Consider the following 16,098-nt stretch of genomic DNA (forward strand, 5'->3'; position numbering starts at 1 on the left):
ACAATACCCCCAGGTCCTTTTCTACCAGATATTTTAGAGAGAGCAGGTGAGGATTTTTAGCTCACGTGGAACTTGGCCTTGTTCATAGCAAAAAGATACTGACTTGTATTAATTGATTTTGGAGTGTTCTGTTTAGCAACTATGACATTCTTCCATATAATCTTAAAAATTGTTTTTTGAATGGCCACATTTACTGTTTTTGTTCATTAAAAACAAAACAAAAGCTATCTATGAGACTTTAAAAACAGCAGAAGAAGGTAGGATGTAGCTCCAATAGGTATCATATCCTCATTTGTGTTTTGGAAATTTCCCCCTTTTATAACTGCAGAACAAAACCAACAATTTATTTTCATGTGTACCCAAACTGATGAGACAAGTCTAATTTCTGTCCTGTTTAATTTATAGGCTGCTTTGAGTGCTACAGATATGGCTTTGGCTCTGAATCGATACCTTTGCACAGCAGTGTTGCCTCTCTTGACCAGATGTGCTCCCCTGTTTGCTGGCACGGAGCACCATGCCTCCCTCATTGATTCCTTATTGCACACTGTGTACAGACTCTCAAAGGGATGCTCTCTTACCAAAGCTCAGCGAGATTCCATTGAAGAGTGTTTGCTGTCCATCTGCGGGTAAGAAAATACTCCTGGCTGTGCAGGAATGCTAAGTGATAAAGCAGTCTGTGATACTTATAATACAGGAATGCAGAACTATGCCACCAGTAACAGAATTAAGATTTTTTTTCCCCCCGTAAGATGATTGTGATAGTTGTTAAAATGCTGTACTCAATTTGCTGTTTTATTAATTACCAGTCATTCCTCAGTTCTCATTCATTCAGTCCTCAGTTATTCTGCCATCACCAAATCTTTTAAATTAAAACCTTGGTGATTAAATAAGAGAATGCAAAAAGAAAAAGCTCTGGAATTGTGGAGTTATACACAGACTGAATTGCCATTTAAATAATTTTAGCTGTGCAGATTTCTGGTTTATATTCAGTAACTTATCTAATTCTTTGTAGAGGTTTGTTTATGGTGTGTTCCATTTGAAATCCTAATCAATGACTAGTATTGTTGTGTCTCTACTGAACAGCTTTGTGACAGGTTTTGTTTGTGTTTCTGCAGGTCAAAACCAGTTGGTTATTATCCAATTTTTCTAAATCCACAGGCTCAATTATGAAAAGCTGACTAGGCAAATATGAATTCAGCTTCTAATTACAGTTAACATTTTGGCTTTCAGTTCACCAGAGGATTTGGGTTTTTTGGGGTGGCTTTTTTTTTTTTTTTTTATTATTTCACCATGACATTTTTTAATCGTCTGGATGTGTGCTCAGAAATTACAGACATTTATATTATAATACTTAAAAAAAAAAGTACAAATATATTACATTAGATGGTATTTGATATGACTATGTAATCTATACTTTGCATTGATAGGAACCAATAAAATTGACAAGATTTTGCTATTTATCTGGAAAGCTTTAATATCTATGCCATTCTAAAATGCATATTATAACAATTTCTGTTCTCCTTCCAGTTGGTGCCCACGGTGGTGCCTTGTTTAGCACTTCTAAAGAGATAGGGCTCTTATGTCTTCATTAGCTTCTGAGATATTTCAAGAGTCATTGAGATATATTACAAGAAATTAACAATATAACCTTTTTTTCATGAGCATAGTGATCCTAATACACATTATCAAAATTCAGGGATTTTTTTCCTGGTTTTCTCTGTCTGTAGATCAGATGTTTTCTTGGCTTTGAAGCATTTGATTTTCAGCTTGTTCAGAATATTTTCTTTGGTATACACTTGTTTGCTTTCTTCTGGACCCCTAGTGCCCTAGTGCCACAAGGAAAATATTATTTTATGCATTTGAAAAATTTTAACAGCCTGGAGCTGATCTGTTGTTTTAATGTGTTTATCAATTATTTACATGAAACTGTGCTGGTTCACCCTTTTGAAATGGTTTGTCTGCTTTCAGGCAGTTGCGGCCTTCCATGATGCAGCACTTGCTGAGGAGATTAGTATTTGATGTACCTCTGTTAAATGAACATGCAAAGATGCCTCTCAAGGTAAAAGCAAATATTAGTATTCAACAGCACTCTTTATAACTGAATGCAACAGATAATAGTTGCATGGAGAAGATTCTCTGAACTCTTTGTTCTGTTATTTCCACTCTGCAGTAATCTAAGACCATAGTTTTTAAGGATAAATTGTTGGTTTGGGAGAAATTCAGTCTGATTTACATCCATCCATATGGAATTATGAAGTCTGAGTCTAATGTTTGCTTCTCCTTTAATTATTTCCTGTTTGTTTCAGCCTATGTGGAAACAAACAGGAAATAATTAAAGGAGAAGCAAACATTAGAAAAATCCTTGGGGGCAGGGTGCAGAATCCAGTGCACAGACCATAACAATTTACAGTTTGTATGTGCCCTTACATTTCACCTCTGCATTGGTTTTCCTTTCTTTTGGAAAAAGGACTCTGTTGGTGGTGCCTGGAAATCTGTTAAGGAATAATGTTTAGTAGTAATGTTGCATTTTTTTTCAGCTCCCAAAAGTTTAGCTGTATCTTTTTATTCTGATTCCTAATGCATAAGAAAAAGGAGGGTTTTTTCCTTTTGGAGCTGACACATTCCTTAGAGATTCCTGATATCATCATCACTTTTAATGAACATTTGCTTCCACATCTTCCCTACTGTTTTTCAGCAGTCCTTTCTAATGCTTTCCCACCACAGTTTTGCATTGAATACTTAATATTTTCTTATTTAATATATATTTATGCTTTAGGAGCACATCAGCACATCCACAACTCTGATGTAAGCAGAGGAATTTAAATTATTAGTCTCAAAGCCAGAGCCTGCTGCTGAAGTCCTGCCAAGGACTTCATAATTTAGTTATGCCCCCCCCAGAAACCCTCAATCAAACTAAAAATTCTGGAGCAGCTGTTCTTCCATGTCTGTGAGAAAAACAGTTGATAATTCAGTATACTGCCCTGAAGGGGACCCTTCTGATGCATTGTGGCATTTTATGTGCTGCTAAAACCAAACAATAACTTGGCACTCCTGTATGGCTGTAGTGCTTTGGGGTTGGTTTTTTTGAGGGGGGGAAGAAACAAACCCAGCTTCTTGACATCTGTTCATCTAAAAGAACAGATTTTATGATCCCAAGGGTCATGACTGCAGTGAGCTGCCCTTGTTGCTGAACTGAACAGTAAGGAAATAATAATTGGACCCTTTTGGCTAGTCAGGCTTTGCAAGAGTACAGATGTGAAGAGAACCATGGCGTTAGTATGGGCAAAGGATTTTGTCCATTGACTCCTAAAAAGCGAATACTTCTGAAGAACTGAACTCTTTATCTGAAGACAGACCTGTAACTTTTAAAAGGTTTCACTGTAAACTGATTTCCAGTGATTTAACAAGAGACTCCTACCCATATCTGCTGTGTTTCTGATGTGAAAGTACTGTAGTACTGTAGTGTGCATTCCTTATGGGCTTGAGCTGGCAAGCCAGTTATAGTAATGTAAAGAGGCAGCTGTAAGTTAATCAGACACCTGAAAATGTAATTTTGAATGGGAAGAGAGGAGAAAAGGATGAAGGCAAGTCAGAATACAGTGCTATCTACTGTGAATACATTTGCTGGCTTCTACAGTTAAAAATTGCCTCAGGTTTTAAGCAGCATGCAAATTCAAATCTGTGATGCTGTTCCTGTACTCCATATAGTTCAGACATTTTGGAATAGGACTGCCTTGTTTTTATTTCCTCTTAAGTAATATTCAGTGCTTCAACAGGGATTTCTCTATGACTAAACCTACCTTACTCTCTTGACTAGGTTTAAAAACGTATTCATATATATTATTATCCACATGTAGTCCAGAAGCAAACTTGTCTGGCCGTTACATAATTGAATATAGTTTTTAAAAATATTTATGCTTTCAAAATATGTTCTGTTTCAGTTACTGACAAATCATTATGAAAGATGCTGGAAGTATTACTGTTTGCCAAGTGGATGGGGTAACTTTGGTGCTGCCTCAGAAGAAGAACTTCATTTATCCAGAAAGTTGTTCTGGGGTATTTTTGATGCTTTGTCTCAAAAGGTAGGTAATTTTAGTATCTATTAGTTACTGTAAAATCCTTACTGTGTAATAATTTTTCTTTAATCTGTAGTTTTTACCCAGCTTATATCAATACTGTATCATGCACTTTGAAGGAAAAAATATAGGCTTTGGTGAATTTAAATCTTCCTCTTATGGCTTCTAATTTAATGTAGGTATAAAATTTTATCTCCTAATTAAAAGAACTATAACACTAAAGCAATAATCTTTATATGTATCTGTACAGATCTGTACACTTCTCTTCTTAGTAGTTGTACTTTCAGTACCCTTGAATCAATTCTGTGTTATACAGTAGTTTAATGTCTTGGTATGTATTTATTGTTAATTTTGTGACTATTTTAAACAAACCTGCTTAAAATTTAATGAGTATAACTTCAAATCTAGGTGTTAAGGAATGCTGTGCATATTCCTCTGCTGTGCTGTCTTCCCGACATCTGAAAAATGTTTAGCGTTGCTACCAGTGAAGTAAACGCTTTTCTGATTTACTTGAGCAAGATTAAAACTTGCATCTAGCTTTCTGCTTTGGACAGTCAGTGCTCTTTATTTTCAGAACAAAAGCTCGGTTTCACACTGAGTAAGGGAGCCATTCTCTGGCTGCTTGGTTTCATCTGCAGCTGCATCTGTTTCACCAGTGATGTTGAGGGCTCCCATTCTCTCCTCACTTTCTGTCCCCTCTGTGTTCCACAGAAGTATGAACAAGAGCTCTTCAAACTGGCTTTGCCCTGTCTGAGCGCAGTTGCAGGGGCCTTACCTCCAGACTATATGGAATCCAATTATGTCAATATGATGGAAAAGCAGTCTTCAATGGATTCAGATGGGAACTTTAATCCTCAGCCTGTTGATACCTCAAAGTAAGGAATTACTTTGTTGCACCTGGGTGTTTTTTTGATCATGAATGTGTAAAAGAGGGGGGGCATCTTTTCTTTGGTCTGATGTAAATTTAAAGCTTCTCTTCTGAATGCTTACTTTATAGATAAAATGGAGCTATTAATATTTTTATTTATGTATTTATTTTAAATCAAATAAAGCAATAACTAGCAAGTTACATCATTCATTTCTTGGTCAGCTTAGAATATTTTAATGCATTTTTATCCAGGAGAAAGAACTATCCAATTGTCTTTATATGTCTGCTGCAAACAAACCAGCATGCTCTTAGAAGTGAAAAAGTGGGCATGTCTGCATCATCCCTGTCATTATTAACATATGTCAAGACAGTAATTCCAATTTGTGTGAATGACAGTGTACCTACAGAAAATTGTTTGACTGTGCCTTCATATAATCTTTTTAAATATGAATAATAGGATTTGGGCAGAATAATCTTCATTCACTCTAGGCAGCCAAACTCTGCCCCTGCTCTTTAGAGTATATTAGCCAGAAAAAGCATGTATCTGAATGGAAATTTTCTGCTCTGATTTTCGACTACAGCAAGCATGCCATTTCCCTTTGTATAGAATAGTCTTACGGAAGCATGGCTATGGACTTTATTTTAAGAAATTTCTGTTATAAAATGTTAGTTTCACTTGCACTTTTCACTTGCACCTGTGAGATTTCTGCCTGCATTCAGCACACAGGATTGTCAGTAGATTGACACCTTCCTTGCAGCATGCTTGTACATATATGCACATCTAAATATTGCAGTAAAATTCATAATCCAATTTGGAGCACAGAAAGGACATCAGTGACCATTTAAATTCATTTTTCTAAGATGTAGTTAAAATATGGTAAAGTTTTAAACAGCATTTATTAAGAATATTATATTATGATTTAATTGAGTATTTATCTGGTGTCATTTTAGAGAAAAAATGTAGATTAGAAAAGATTTGTAGCTGGAATAGATTTGAAAAAAAAATCAGAAAATATTACTTGATATTACTGAAATTATATGTCACCTCATTGCTATAGGAGTCAACAGTTCGGTTATGTTTCAAGACAAAGAACTGCTGCTATCCTTGTAACCTCCAAATTATCCTGCATTCTTTTAACATGCAAATCCAGCTTTGCATTTCTTACTAGTACTGGACCTATTTGTATGAAGGGGTAGATAATAGGATGTTAATGCACTTGTGATTATATTGAATTTCCAAAATTATTTAAGTATTATAGTATTAATAGGGTTCCCCTCAAAATACAATCTTACAAGCAATAAAAAGCTGCTGACAGTGCTCTATGTGAGGCTCTTGCAAACTGTTACTCTGACATAATTTGGTTTTACATTTCTGCTTTTTGAAAAAGACTGAAAATCCAGACTTCAGTTCACAGCAGATGGCACTCTAACACTACTCGTCTTGAAATTCTTTATGTTAGGAGGAAAGGTGTTAGTATTTCCTCAGTGATCAAAAGTAGTTATTCCCTTTCATTTGTAGCAATGCTGATGAAGTAAACAACTGATATTTGATAAATATTTTTGGAATATATAAAATTGATAATGTTTCAAAAAGGACTGTTAGCGCACTTAGTTTGTAATGGACATGTGCAATAAGTTACTACCATATTTCTGAAACTATACATTGTAGTTATGGCTTGAATACTAAGAAAATACAGGACAAAAAGCACTAGTGCTTGATCTCATTATTGATTTTTCCCTGCACATGTTTCAAAGAAGTTAACTTCCTACAACAGCTGTGGTTGTCATTCAGTGCCATGAATTTAATTGGGCCTTGGAGCAAACTGTGTGTGAAAAGAAGAGTACAGGAAAGGGTCTGTGCATTATTTATTATTTTGAAGTTTTCTTTGCAACAAAAACATTCAATTTTAGCCTGTGTGATATAATGCTGATTTTCTTTTCACTTTCAGCATTACAATCCCTGAAAAGCTAGAATATTTTATTAACAAATATGCAGAACATGCTCATGACAAATGGTCAATGGAAAAGGTAAAATCTACATTCCTCTTAAAGCAAAATCATGTTTTTATTTGAATCAATTTCTTCTATAAAATATTTTATTCTGAATGTTATAATTTTTCATGATGTTACAAGTTGGTATGCAGGTTAGATATAGATATACTATTTTCTCAAAATATATTTGTGGGCGAGTTTCCTAAATGCATATGAGTATTTCAAAATAGTGTTTAATCATTTAATAATATTTTTTTGGTGACTTTTGAGTAAATATATTGGTAATTGTTTAACAGTTTTATGGAGCTGAATTTTCTTTCTTTTAATTTTTTTAACCAAATAAGCTCTTTATCCTTTTTATTCCTTTGTGCATTTTGTTTGTCCAGTGTTAAAAAAACAGTTCCTCAACTGTAGTACAGTATTCTAATGTATAAAAATCATTGAAAGACAAATGTACCGATATGGTTGCTTTGATAATTGTTATTTTGCAAAAGATGGTATGCTGCATGATTAATATTTTAATTTATAAATAATATAAATGTTGGTTGAGAAAACAGTAGAAAGGAAACTTTAAGAGAACAGCTCTACAGAAGCATTATTCAGTTAATTTCTACCAATGGAAATGATTTTTTATAATTTTCCGTGTTTCCCCATTTTATCCTTCTTATTCAGTTTGCCAATGGATGGACCTATGGTGAAACATTTTCTGAATCTGCAAAAGTGCAACCATTAATGAAACAATATAAGTTACTGTCTGAGAAGGTAAGGGATTTGTTCATGCTTGATTGAGGGTTGCTGAAATATCACTGAAAATATTGCCTTGTCTTTGCATTTTTTTAAGAGAAAAAATACTTACGCTGTGTCAGCTAATGTTTGGTTGTTGCCTTTCTCAAAATCCTGAAATGATATGGAAGGGTTTCATTATATTATAAATAGGCCACTCAAACTTTTTCTCACAAAGCTGAATCTACATTGCATTACTGACAGTGAAACCAAAATGTGATATTGCCACTCTTTTTTTGCAGTAAGGTCTTACAGGAACACCTTCTTGCCTAGTGGTTTAGGTTTAGGCTTTGTCTGGTCTCCAGCAGAAAAGCATGACATCTGGAGAACTTGGTATAAATGAGCAATGCTGAAGGAACTGGGTTTTTTCAGCTTAAAGAGGAGAAAGCTGCTGGAGATGTGGTCTTTGTTTCCTGGTTCCTAAGCATTATTTACAGAGAAGATGGATGGGTGTATTCTCTTCACAGGGTGTGCAGTGACAGGACAAGAGGCGATGGCTGTCAGCTTCCTTTGCAGAAATGCTTTCTAAAAATTCTTCTTATCTCGATAGCTTAAATGTTGAAATAACCACCCAAAAAAGTGGTGAAATCAGCTGCATGTTGAAGGCATGATACAGCAAGACCTAGATAAACCTGATCTTGGTATCCCAGTTAGGTGCCTTATCTGAACTCAACAGAAGGTAGAGGCAGAAGATGTCCAGAGTTCTCTTCCAACACAGACTTGTTTATGATTCTGTGATTATGGTTTTTGGTTCACGTAGCAGATAAAACACTGCATTACTCCTGATAATTTCGGCTCCAGCTTGATTTCATGCTATTAACAGAGTTTTCCCTGAGATCATCAGCTTCCTGCAGGGCCAGAATTCTTCTCCCTGCCTCTGGAATGATAAACTTTTCAATATCTATATGATTTATTTGCATCATTTCAATAACACTGAACCGGAATGGTTGAATTCAGCACATTTCTTTGCATCTCAGTATAACCAGGAAAAAGTCCATTAGTAACTTTTTGCTCTGTACAGCTACATAATAAACAAGTTAATTATTGCATGTACATTCTTCTAGGAGAAAGAAATTTATCGATGGCCAATCAAAGAATCACTCAAAACCATGCTGGCATGGGGATGGCGAATCGAAAGAACACGGGAAGGAGATTCCATGGCGCTGTATAATCGGACGCGTCGCATATCTCAGACCAGCCAAGTGAGCCACTTTGCTAAAAACTCTCTGTTATTCTCTAGTAACAATAGCTGCCTTTTGAAATGAAGCCTTTGAACTTTCAGGGCTCCATATGCTCATATACGTGCTTCTGAAAATAATGTCACACATAGGAAGAAAATCCTGGACACTGTTCTTTTTAAAGGAAGAGGTACCTGTTACTGCATAATCCATAGAGGAAAGCCTGTCAATGCCTCTTTTCTAGCCCACACTTCTTGTGCCAGTGGCTTGTCACCCAGGGAACCTCTGTCACTTTCTATCCTCCTTTGACCATTTGTGTCAGTGTAATGAGCAAACCTCTGATAAATTTAGCCAGTAAAAACAAAGAATAAAAAAAAAGGTGATATATTCTGGGTGGGTAGGAGGGATAGAAGGTAAAAGATAACTAGATACGTTCTAGTCTTAAATATAAAATAGGGTTGAAAAGCTAAATTAAAAGTTTGATTTTTGCCTGAATTCACTTTAAACTAAATTGTGTGAAATTGCTGAGAAAAAAAAAAAAGAATCTCTAGATAATGCAGAGATTTAATCATAACTTTATCCTTGTCTACAATAAGTTCAAACTCTAAATGAGTTCAAGTGAAATTTGTATTTAAATGAAAGGGATTTGTGTCTGATGGCCATCTGTCTTTGGGAACAAACTCTGTTGTCCTTTGCCTAATTCTGACTAAAGTTTACCGATATATTTTCAGCTGGGCCACAAAAGATTCTTTTGCTCTTTAGAGGTTTACGAGTGACTTTTTCTTTAAATTTCTTTATTACTTTCAGTGTCTTGTTAACATTAACTTTTTCATATTAAATGCTTGTGTAACTCCACTGTTTTACACATTTGTCATTCAGATCTCTGTAGATACAGCCCATGGTTACACTCCTCGAGCAATTGACATGAGCAACGTCACCCTCTCCAGAGACTTACATGTAAGTCAGAAACACCTAAAATGCTTATGGTTTGTTCTACAATTTAATTTTCTCTTTTTTGCTAGTTTATTTTAAACAATTTGATACCAAATATTACCTATTTTGATATGTTTTGGGTTTGGTTGGGGCTTTTTGGTCTTTTTCATTGTTGCTCAAAATCATGGTTCATGTAGAAAACCTTTGAAATTTTCTTTAGTTCTGGACTGATTTTTTTGTGAACATTTGCCATTTGAAGAGAATCCTGTTCAGAAGAGCTAGCAGCATCAAATTTTTCTGTTTCATTCTCCACCATCTTTTCAAAACATTTTGTCAAGGCTCTTTTTCTCTAAACTGAAGGAATGAGAATCAGAAACCATTAAGTACTGTGAGAATAGAGAATGAAGGAATTGGGGGTAGGATTTTGACAGATGTCTTAGTAAGTTGCTGTTATTTGGACCAATGTGTGTTTTGGTTGATGGTCTGTTCCTGTCATTAGATAGAATTTTTTTCATGGTGCTTGCTGGAGTATGGTGCTAGCTTTTACAGTTTGCTAATTTCCTGTGAGTACAATTTCAATGTAATCTAGTGATATACTAAATAGCTTTAAATGAGATAGCATGAGTGTTTGTACCAGTCTAGTGATGGCAACATGGTGTTCGAAGTTGACTACAATGGAGTACTGAAACACAGGCTTAACTTTGCCCATACTGAGCTTTGCCATAGTGCAAACAAGTAGTGGTAGCAAATTAATTGACTGACTTCTTGAGAGTTATTCATTGCAACCCACATCACTAAGCTCTCCATTTTCCTAAGGCTATGGCTGAGATGATGGCTGAAAACTACCATAATATATGGGCAAAGAAAAAGAAACTGGAGCTTGAAGCAAAAGGTAATGTTAACTATATGCATTTACAATATTTTAAGTTTTTTGTGACTTCCTTAGGTCATGCATTTCAGAAAAAATTAAAAAGAAAAAGGAACAGCAGATATAAATTGACAAAGAAGAAACAGTGAAGTATCTATTCTTGACTGTGATTTTTAGTGCCTGAAAGTTTTTATAGTACCCACTGTAGCTCTTCTTGTTTAAGTAGTCTGCCAATTCAGATATACCAAGGGAAGGAAACTCAAAGGTTGTAAATAAATTTAAGCACATTAATCCATTTTCTTTCTAGCATTAATCTTTCAGACTATTACCCAATGGGCTATGATTTCATTTGTATTGCTTCTTTTATTGCAGGTAGATCTGAAGGGTGTTTACTAAGTACTGCACATAGTGTGTGAATTGCAGGTAGATCTGAAGGGTGTTTACTAAGTACTGCACATATCGTGTGTTGAATTGACAAGTGGAAAAACCTAGAGCAGATACTTGATTCCATATAAAAATTGCATGTGCTTCATGATCTCTGCTTACCTAAATGATTTTTTTTTCATCTCTTGTGTAATTTACTGTTTTTCCTCTGTGTGAAAAGCATTTCTTTATTTGTAGTAAAGCTGATTTTTTTTTCAGGTAATACTATATTAGCACATGGAGAAAACAAGTTCTCAGTATCAAATTATTGAAGCTAGGGTTTTACCTTATCTGAAGGTGTCTAGTTGTATATTGTATGCCCCAAAATTGGTATAAATTTGTAAAATTCCAGAAAAGGTTTATCAGTTAAGGTTTTTTATAAAAAAGCAAAGTTCTATCTGGAAGTGCCTTTGATAATCATTTTCTCTTTCCATGCCTTTAATTATATTTCCCCTTTATATAATTTTTATATTATCCTTTTCTGTAAAACCTTCCTCAGGATAAGTAGCCTCAGGATGGGCCAAGTTTGGGAAGTCACAGATTACTGTAAGATGAGATATTTCAATAGTTCAACTGCATTTCACAGCTTTGAAAGCAGAATTTTGCCTATGAGAAACACTTTAATGAGAATACTGTATAGTATGTACAATAGTTTTTTGTTGTCTTGTGCAGTATGGGAAGGCTGGAGGAAGCTGTAGTGATTGAAGGCTTCTGATAGAGAGGTTTTGTATGAGAAAAGTAGATGAATTTGTCAGCTGAGCAAAACTTGGCCTTCAAAAATTCTGTTTTTCTGGTTTTCCTTCAGTATATTTATATGCTAGTCTTTTTATTTTTTTTTCCCATGTGTAAAGAAGAGAAGAATAATGTAGACTTATGTGCATTTTGCTGTCTTCAGCTGTCCTGTGGTACAATTACATCATGTTGGTGATAAGAGAATAAAATCCAATCATCCCAATGTTAAAGACTATACTTCCTAAGACAAATCCAGACTAAACAAAAAAACCCAATCCACCATCAGACTTGCCCACTGTGTTTTCAGTTTTCATGTACCTAAATTGATTCAGGCAGAACTAATTGAAAACTTCAGAATATGTGCATTAAAAAAAATAATCCAGTGGTATGTCTCCAATATTTTCTATAGGGAATTTTTTAATTTTAAAAATGATTATTATTTTTAGATATTTTTATTGGTTTTTTTCAGGGATAAATCTTATCATTATCCCTACAATTTCCAGGGGTTTCAGAGAAATTGCCATAGGAATTTATTGTGTTGTTTTATGCGATAATGATTTTAGAAGTTGAACTCCTGAGAATGTTGCTTTTTATGCACATATTTATGTTACCAATAGCAACTTTATTTTCCTTCCAAATTAAATATCTACATGTGGTAGATACCAACACATCAGATTTTAGTAAGCAATACAATGAAGTTTTTTCTTTTTATCTGTGGTTTTGCAGCATTCCTTTGATTTTGCTGGACAGTAGTGTGAACCATGTTTGAAGGATGTATCCCAGTTTTCTGTCTTTAATTTGTTACTGTAAAGTAGAACTGTATCACTTTAATATATTTTTAGATATTTGTGTATCTTGCAAAACTTGATGAACCCTGTCATTAGAATTTTTAAAAGCAGGACTTCATATATGTTTATATATAGGTTTTTTGATGAAATGATGTATTATTTATTGAAATATTTTCAGTTTCATTAAATGAAGTTGTTGTTATAGTAGATATTTGTAACCATTAAGCATTTTCTTCTTCCTTAAGGGTTTTTTTTTTGCAATAGGTTAGACAATAGTACAAGCATATATTTTGCTTGTACTTATAGCAAATATGTTAGAATGATGTAGCCATATCACAGTTTCCATCTGGATATTTTTTAAAGTTTGTGTAAAGAAACAGACAAGTATATTGCTATTTCAGACTAGAATTTACTGTAACATGCTGTGTACTATTGTGATAGTACTTTTACATTCTGTGACTGTCAGAAAACAGAAAACTCTTTAATTTTTAATTCTCTTGATGCTCCATAGTAGGAGGAGGCAACCATCCCCTTCTTGTCCCTTATGATACACTCACAGCCAAAGAAAAAGCCAAGGACAGAGAAAAAGCACAGGATATTCTGAAATTTCTACAGATTAATGGATATGTTGTCTCCAGGTAATTCTCAATTCAGTATTAATGTCACAGAAGGTTTCTGATAGTCCTCAGTGGTCTTTTTTATAGTCTTCAGTGGTCTGTTTTGGTTTGTTTTGTGGTTTGGTTTGTTGTGGTGGGGTTTTTTGGTTTCTATTATTGCTTGTTTTTTGGGGTTTCTTCTATCAGACCAGGACTCTGTTATCATTTTTTAATGTTTCAGTACCTGGGAATAAGGATGAGCTCCTTCATATAAAACATTGTAAGGATTACAGAGTTAGTAGCAGGGGTTTTGGAAGGCATGAACAGAGTTCTCCAGAGTGTCTGCATGTCTTCTTCCTTCCCTCTCAATATTGCAGCTTTTTCTTTCTGTTCCAACTGTTAGTAAACTTATTAGTTTTCTACAAGTGATGGAATTATTAAGTCTTAGTTACAGGTTCTACACATCTTCAAGCACATGTCTCTCTCTAAAGGAATTTCTAGACAATTGGCAAGATAATACAGTTTTATTTCTAAAACATATGACTAATTTATTTCAATTGAGTTAATTTACAGTATTATTAAAATATTTTAAATGTGAAAAGTGATGTTTTAAAATATTTTTTTAAACAATCCACAGTGTAAATGTAATAATAGTGAATAGTCTGCTGAATAACATGCATAATTCGTTTTAATAGTGTGTATTTACCTTCTAAATGCAGCATGAATAAAATTTTAATTAATTTGGACCCTTCTGCCTTATCAGCATGACTGAGGAAATCAGAATCTCTAGAAAAGTCCAAAAGCATATCTGAGCCTTGCATGACTTGAACATTAGTAAGTGAATGAAACTGAGATCAATTTAAGTAATCACTATGAATTAGCATTGCACATCTACCTAAAGTCTGCCTACTTCCATTCTTTTCTATCAAATATGAATTCCAGTCTATTTCTAGAGTCCCACAGTTAGTCTGATAATTTTGGTAAAATCTTCCAGGTTAGCTGGAATAATTGAGTTTACTTCCTCTCAGTGCAGTAGGATGTACAAAGAGGGATGTCAAACAGCAAAGGTTTCATTCCTTATTCCCTGTCAATATGATCAGCTGCATTCAGGAGTAACAACCCTTTTTCTTCCTGTTAAACGCAAGTGAAAAGTGGCTTTTAGGGGTTTTTTGGGAGTGGAAGGCTAAGAGGGATGGTAAAAGAGCCATTAACTTGGACACACCCATAGTCTTGTAGTTCTTGTGACATCTGCACCCTCCTGTGCTGGTTAGATGCAGCCTTTTCCACAATGTTAAACTCAGTGTACTTGCTGCACCTTTGACAACTACCTTGTCTAAACAAACAAGGGCCTGATTCGTGTTTTAATTTAGTCTGCTCACCACTGTACTTTCCATTTATGCCTTGCTCCCATTGCTTTCCTGTCTTTAATTGACAGTGACCGTTCAGGTCTCTGCACCCCCGTGCAAAATGGCTTTGGGGAAGATAGAAACATTTGCCCCCTACCAAGGATGTGACACTCAGGCCCACTTCAGCTGCTGGTGCAGGAGCCCTCACTCATCTTACTGACTGTCACTGCTCCTTCACATTAGCTGGAATGTTTTTAGACCACAGCAGTCCAACCCCAGTGGCAGACAACTGGGACTTGCAGTTGCTGGAGTTGCAGACACTGCTCTGACTCCAATGGCTATGACAAATGCACTTATGCCAGTCCCCTGCTGAAGCTGCCACTCTGGGCTCAGGGTCTGTAGGGCCCCTAGAGCTGTTCCCTAAAGCTGTGGCATCTCCAACTACTGATTCTTGAGACCTTCTTTCACCCCATTTGTCATAGACCTGGGGCCACCTACACCCCAAGCCTGACTCCAGTTGCTGGCCCAGTATCCAGCTCATGCTGGTCTTGACAGTAGCTGCCAGCTACTCCTGACAGCAGATGGAATAGTGAGTGACATTACACAGAGATACAGGTACAGGCATTTAATAAGAATATAGGACAAACTCTAGTGATAACGTTCATGGCTCAGTCAGTCAATTGATTTGAGAGTTTACATGTGACCAGCTATTTTGAAATCTGTTTTCATCCCTTCTGCGCTTTGCTTTTTATTCTTCCCTCCTGTACAATTTATTGTTGCTTTGTGCACTGAGCTGCCTCAAATAATCCAAATTCTCAAGTCCCTTTCTCTTAGGAGTTCCAAAGTTCAGGTGGCCCTCTCCAAAGTTGTGTCTGAAGTTTCCTAATGGTCCCTTAGTTAGCAAATTTGAGACTTTTGTTCTCCAGCATTGTTTCCTTTATCTTTTGTCTACCAGATTTATGTCTCTAGGCCTATGCTTTAATTTAAAGCATAAATGTGCAATACACAGGCAATTCTATTCTGTATATATGCAGTAGATATACTTTTTAAACTTGCAACCTAGCTGAGTACCAATTTAACTTGGTGCATGAGTCAGGGGGAGATGAGGTGTGACTGATTCCCTCACTGTTTAAGAATAGCCATTTAATGTGCTATCAATTAAGTCCTGATCCTGCATAAACAAGGCTTGTGCCAATGCCAGCTTGTTGCTAGGGACGTCATCCCATGACATGGATTGATGCATTGGAGTTTCATTCTTGTAGAGAGATTATGTGTTTTTTTGTATCAGACTAGTAACTAACATGGATGGAACATGCTGGAAAAGGGATTTCATCACTTTTTTTTGGTTTTCCTCTTATTTTTCAGAAATGCTGCATAGCTATTCAAAGTTTTCCATTGCAAGCAGACTTTTCAGGAAAAGCCATAGTGATGAAAATTTAGATTTACTTCTAGTTTGATTGTTTAAAACAAAGTATTTTTTCAGCTTCCAAACTTTTTCACCCAAGAATCAGTCCC

General features: G+C 35.4%; 1 protein-coding gene across 1 annotated transcript in view; it reads left to right on the top strand.

The window, feature by feature from the left end:
- RYR2 (ryanodine receptor 2) overlaps nucleotides 1-16,098 on the top strand; it is a 381,235-nt gene that overhangs the window by 271,223 nt on the left and 93,914 nt on the right. The window contains exons 49-58 of the mRNA XM_050972655.1: nucleotides 406-626; nucleotides 1,969-2,059; nucleotides 3,942-4,082; nucleotides 4,788-4,951; nucleotides 6,894-6,972; nucleotides 7,609-7,698; nucleotides 8,784-8,921; nucleotides 9,777-9,854; nucleotides 10,647-10,722; nucleotides 13,156-13,279. Coding sequence (XP_050828612.1) covers nucleotides 406-626; nucleotides 1,969-2,059; nucleotides 3,942-4,082; nucleotides 4,788-4,951; nucleotides 6,894-6,972; nucleotides 7,609-7,698; nucleotides 8,784-8,921; nucleotides 9,777-9,854; nucleotides 10,647-10,722; nucleotides 13,156-13,279 — 1,202 coding nt within the window. The remainder of the gene's footprint in view (nucleotides 1-405; nucleotides 627-1,968; nucleotides 2,060-3,941; nucleotides 4,083-4,787; nucleotides 4,952-6,893; nucleotides 6,973-7,608; nucleotides 7,699-8,783; nucleotides 8,922-9,776; nucleotides 9,855-10,646; nucleotides 10,723-13,155; nucleotides 13,280-16,098) is intronic.

Source organism: Serinus canaria, chromosome 3, assembly GCF_022539315.1.
Source record: "Serinus canaria isolate serCan28SL12 chromosome 3, serCan2020, whole genome shotgun sequence".
NCBI classification, from domain to species: Eukaryota; Metazoa; Chordata; class Aves; order Passeriformes; family Fringillidae; genus Serinus; species Serinus canaria.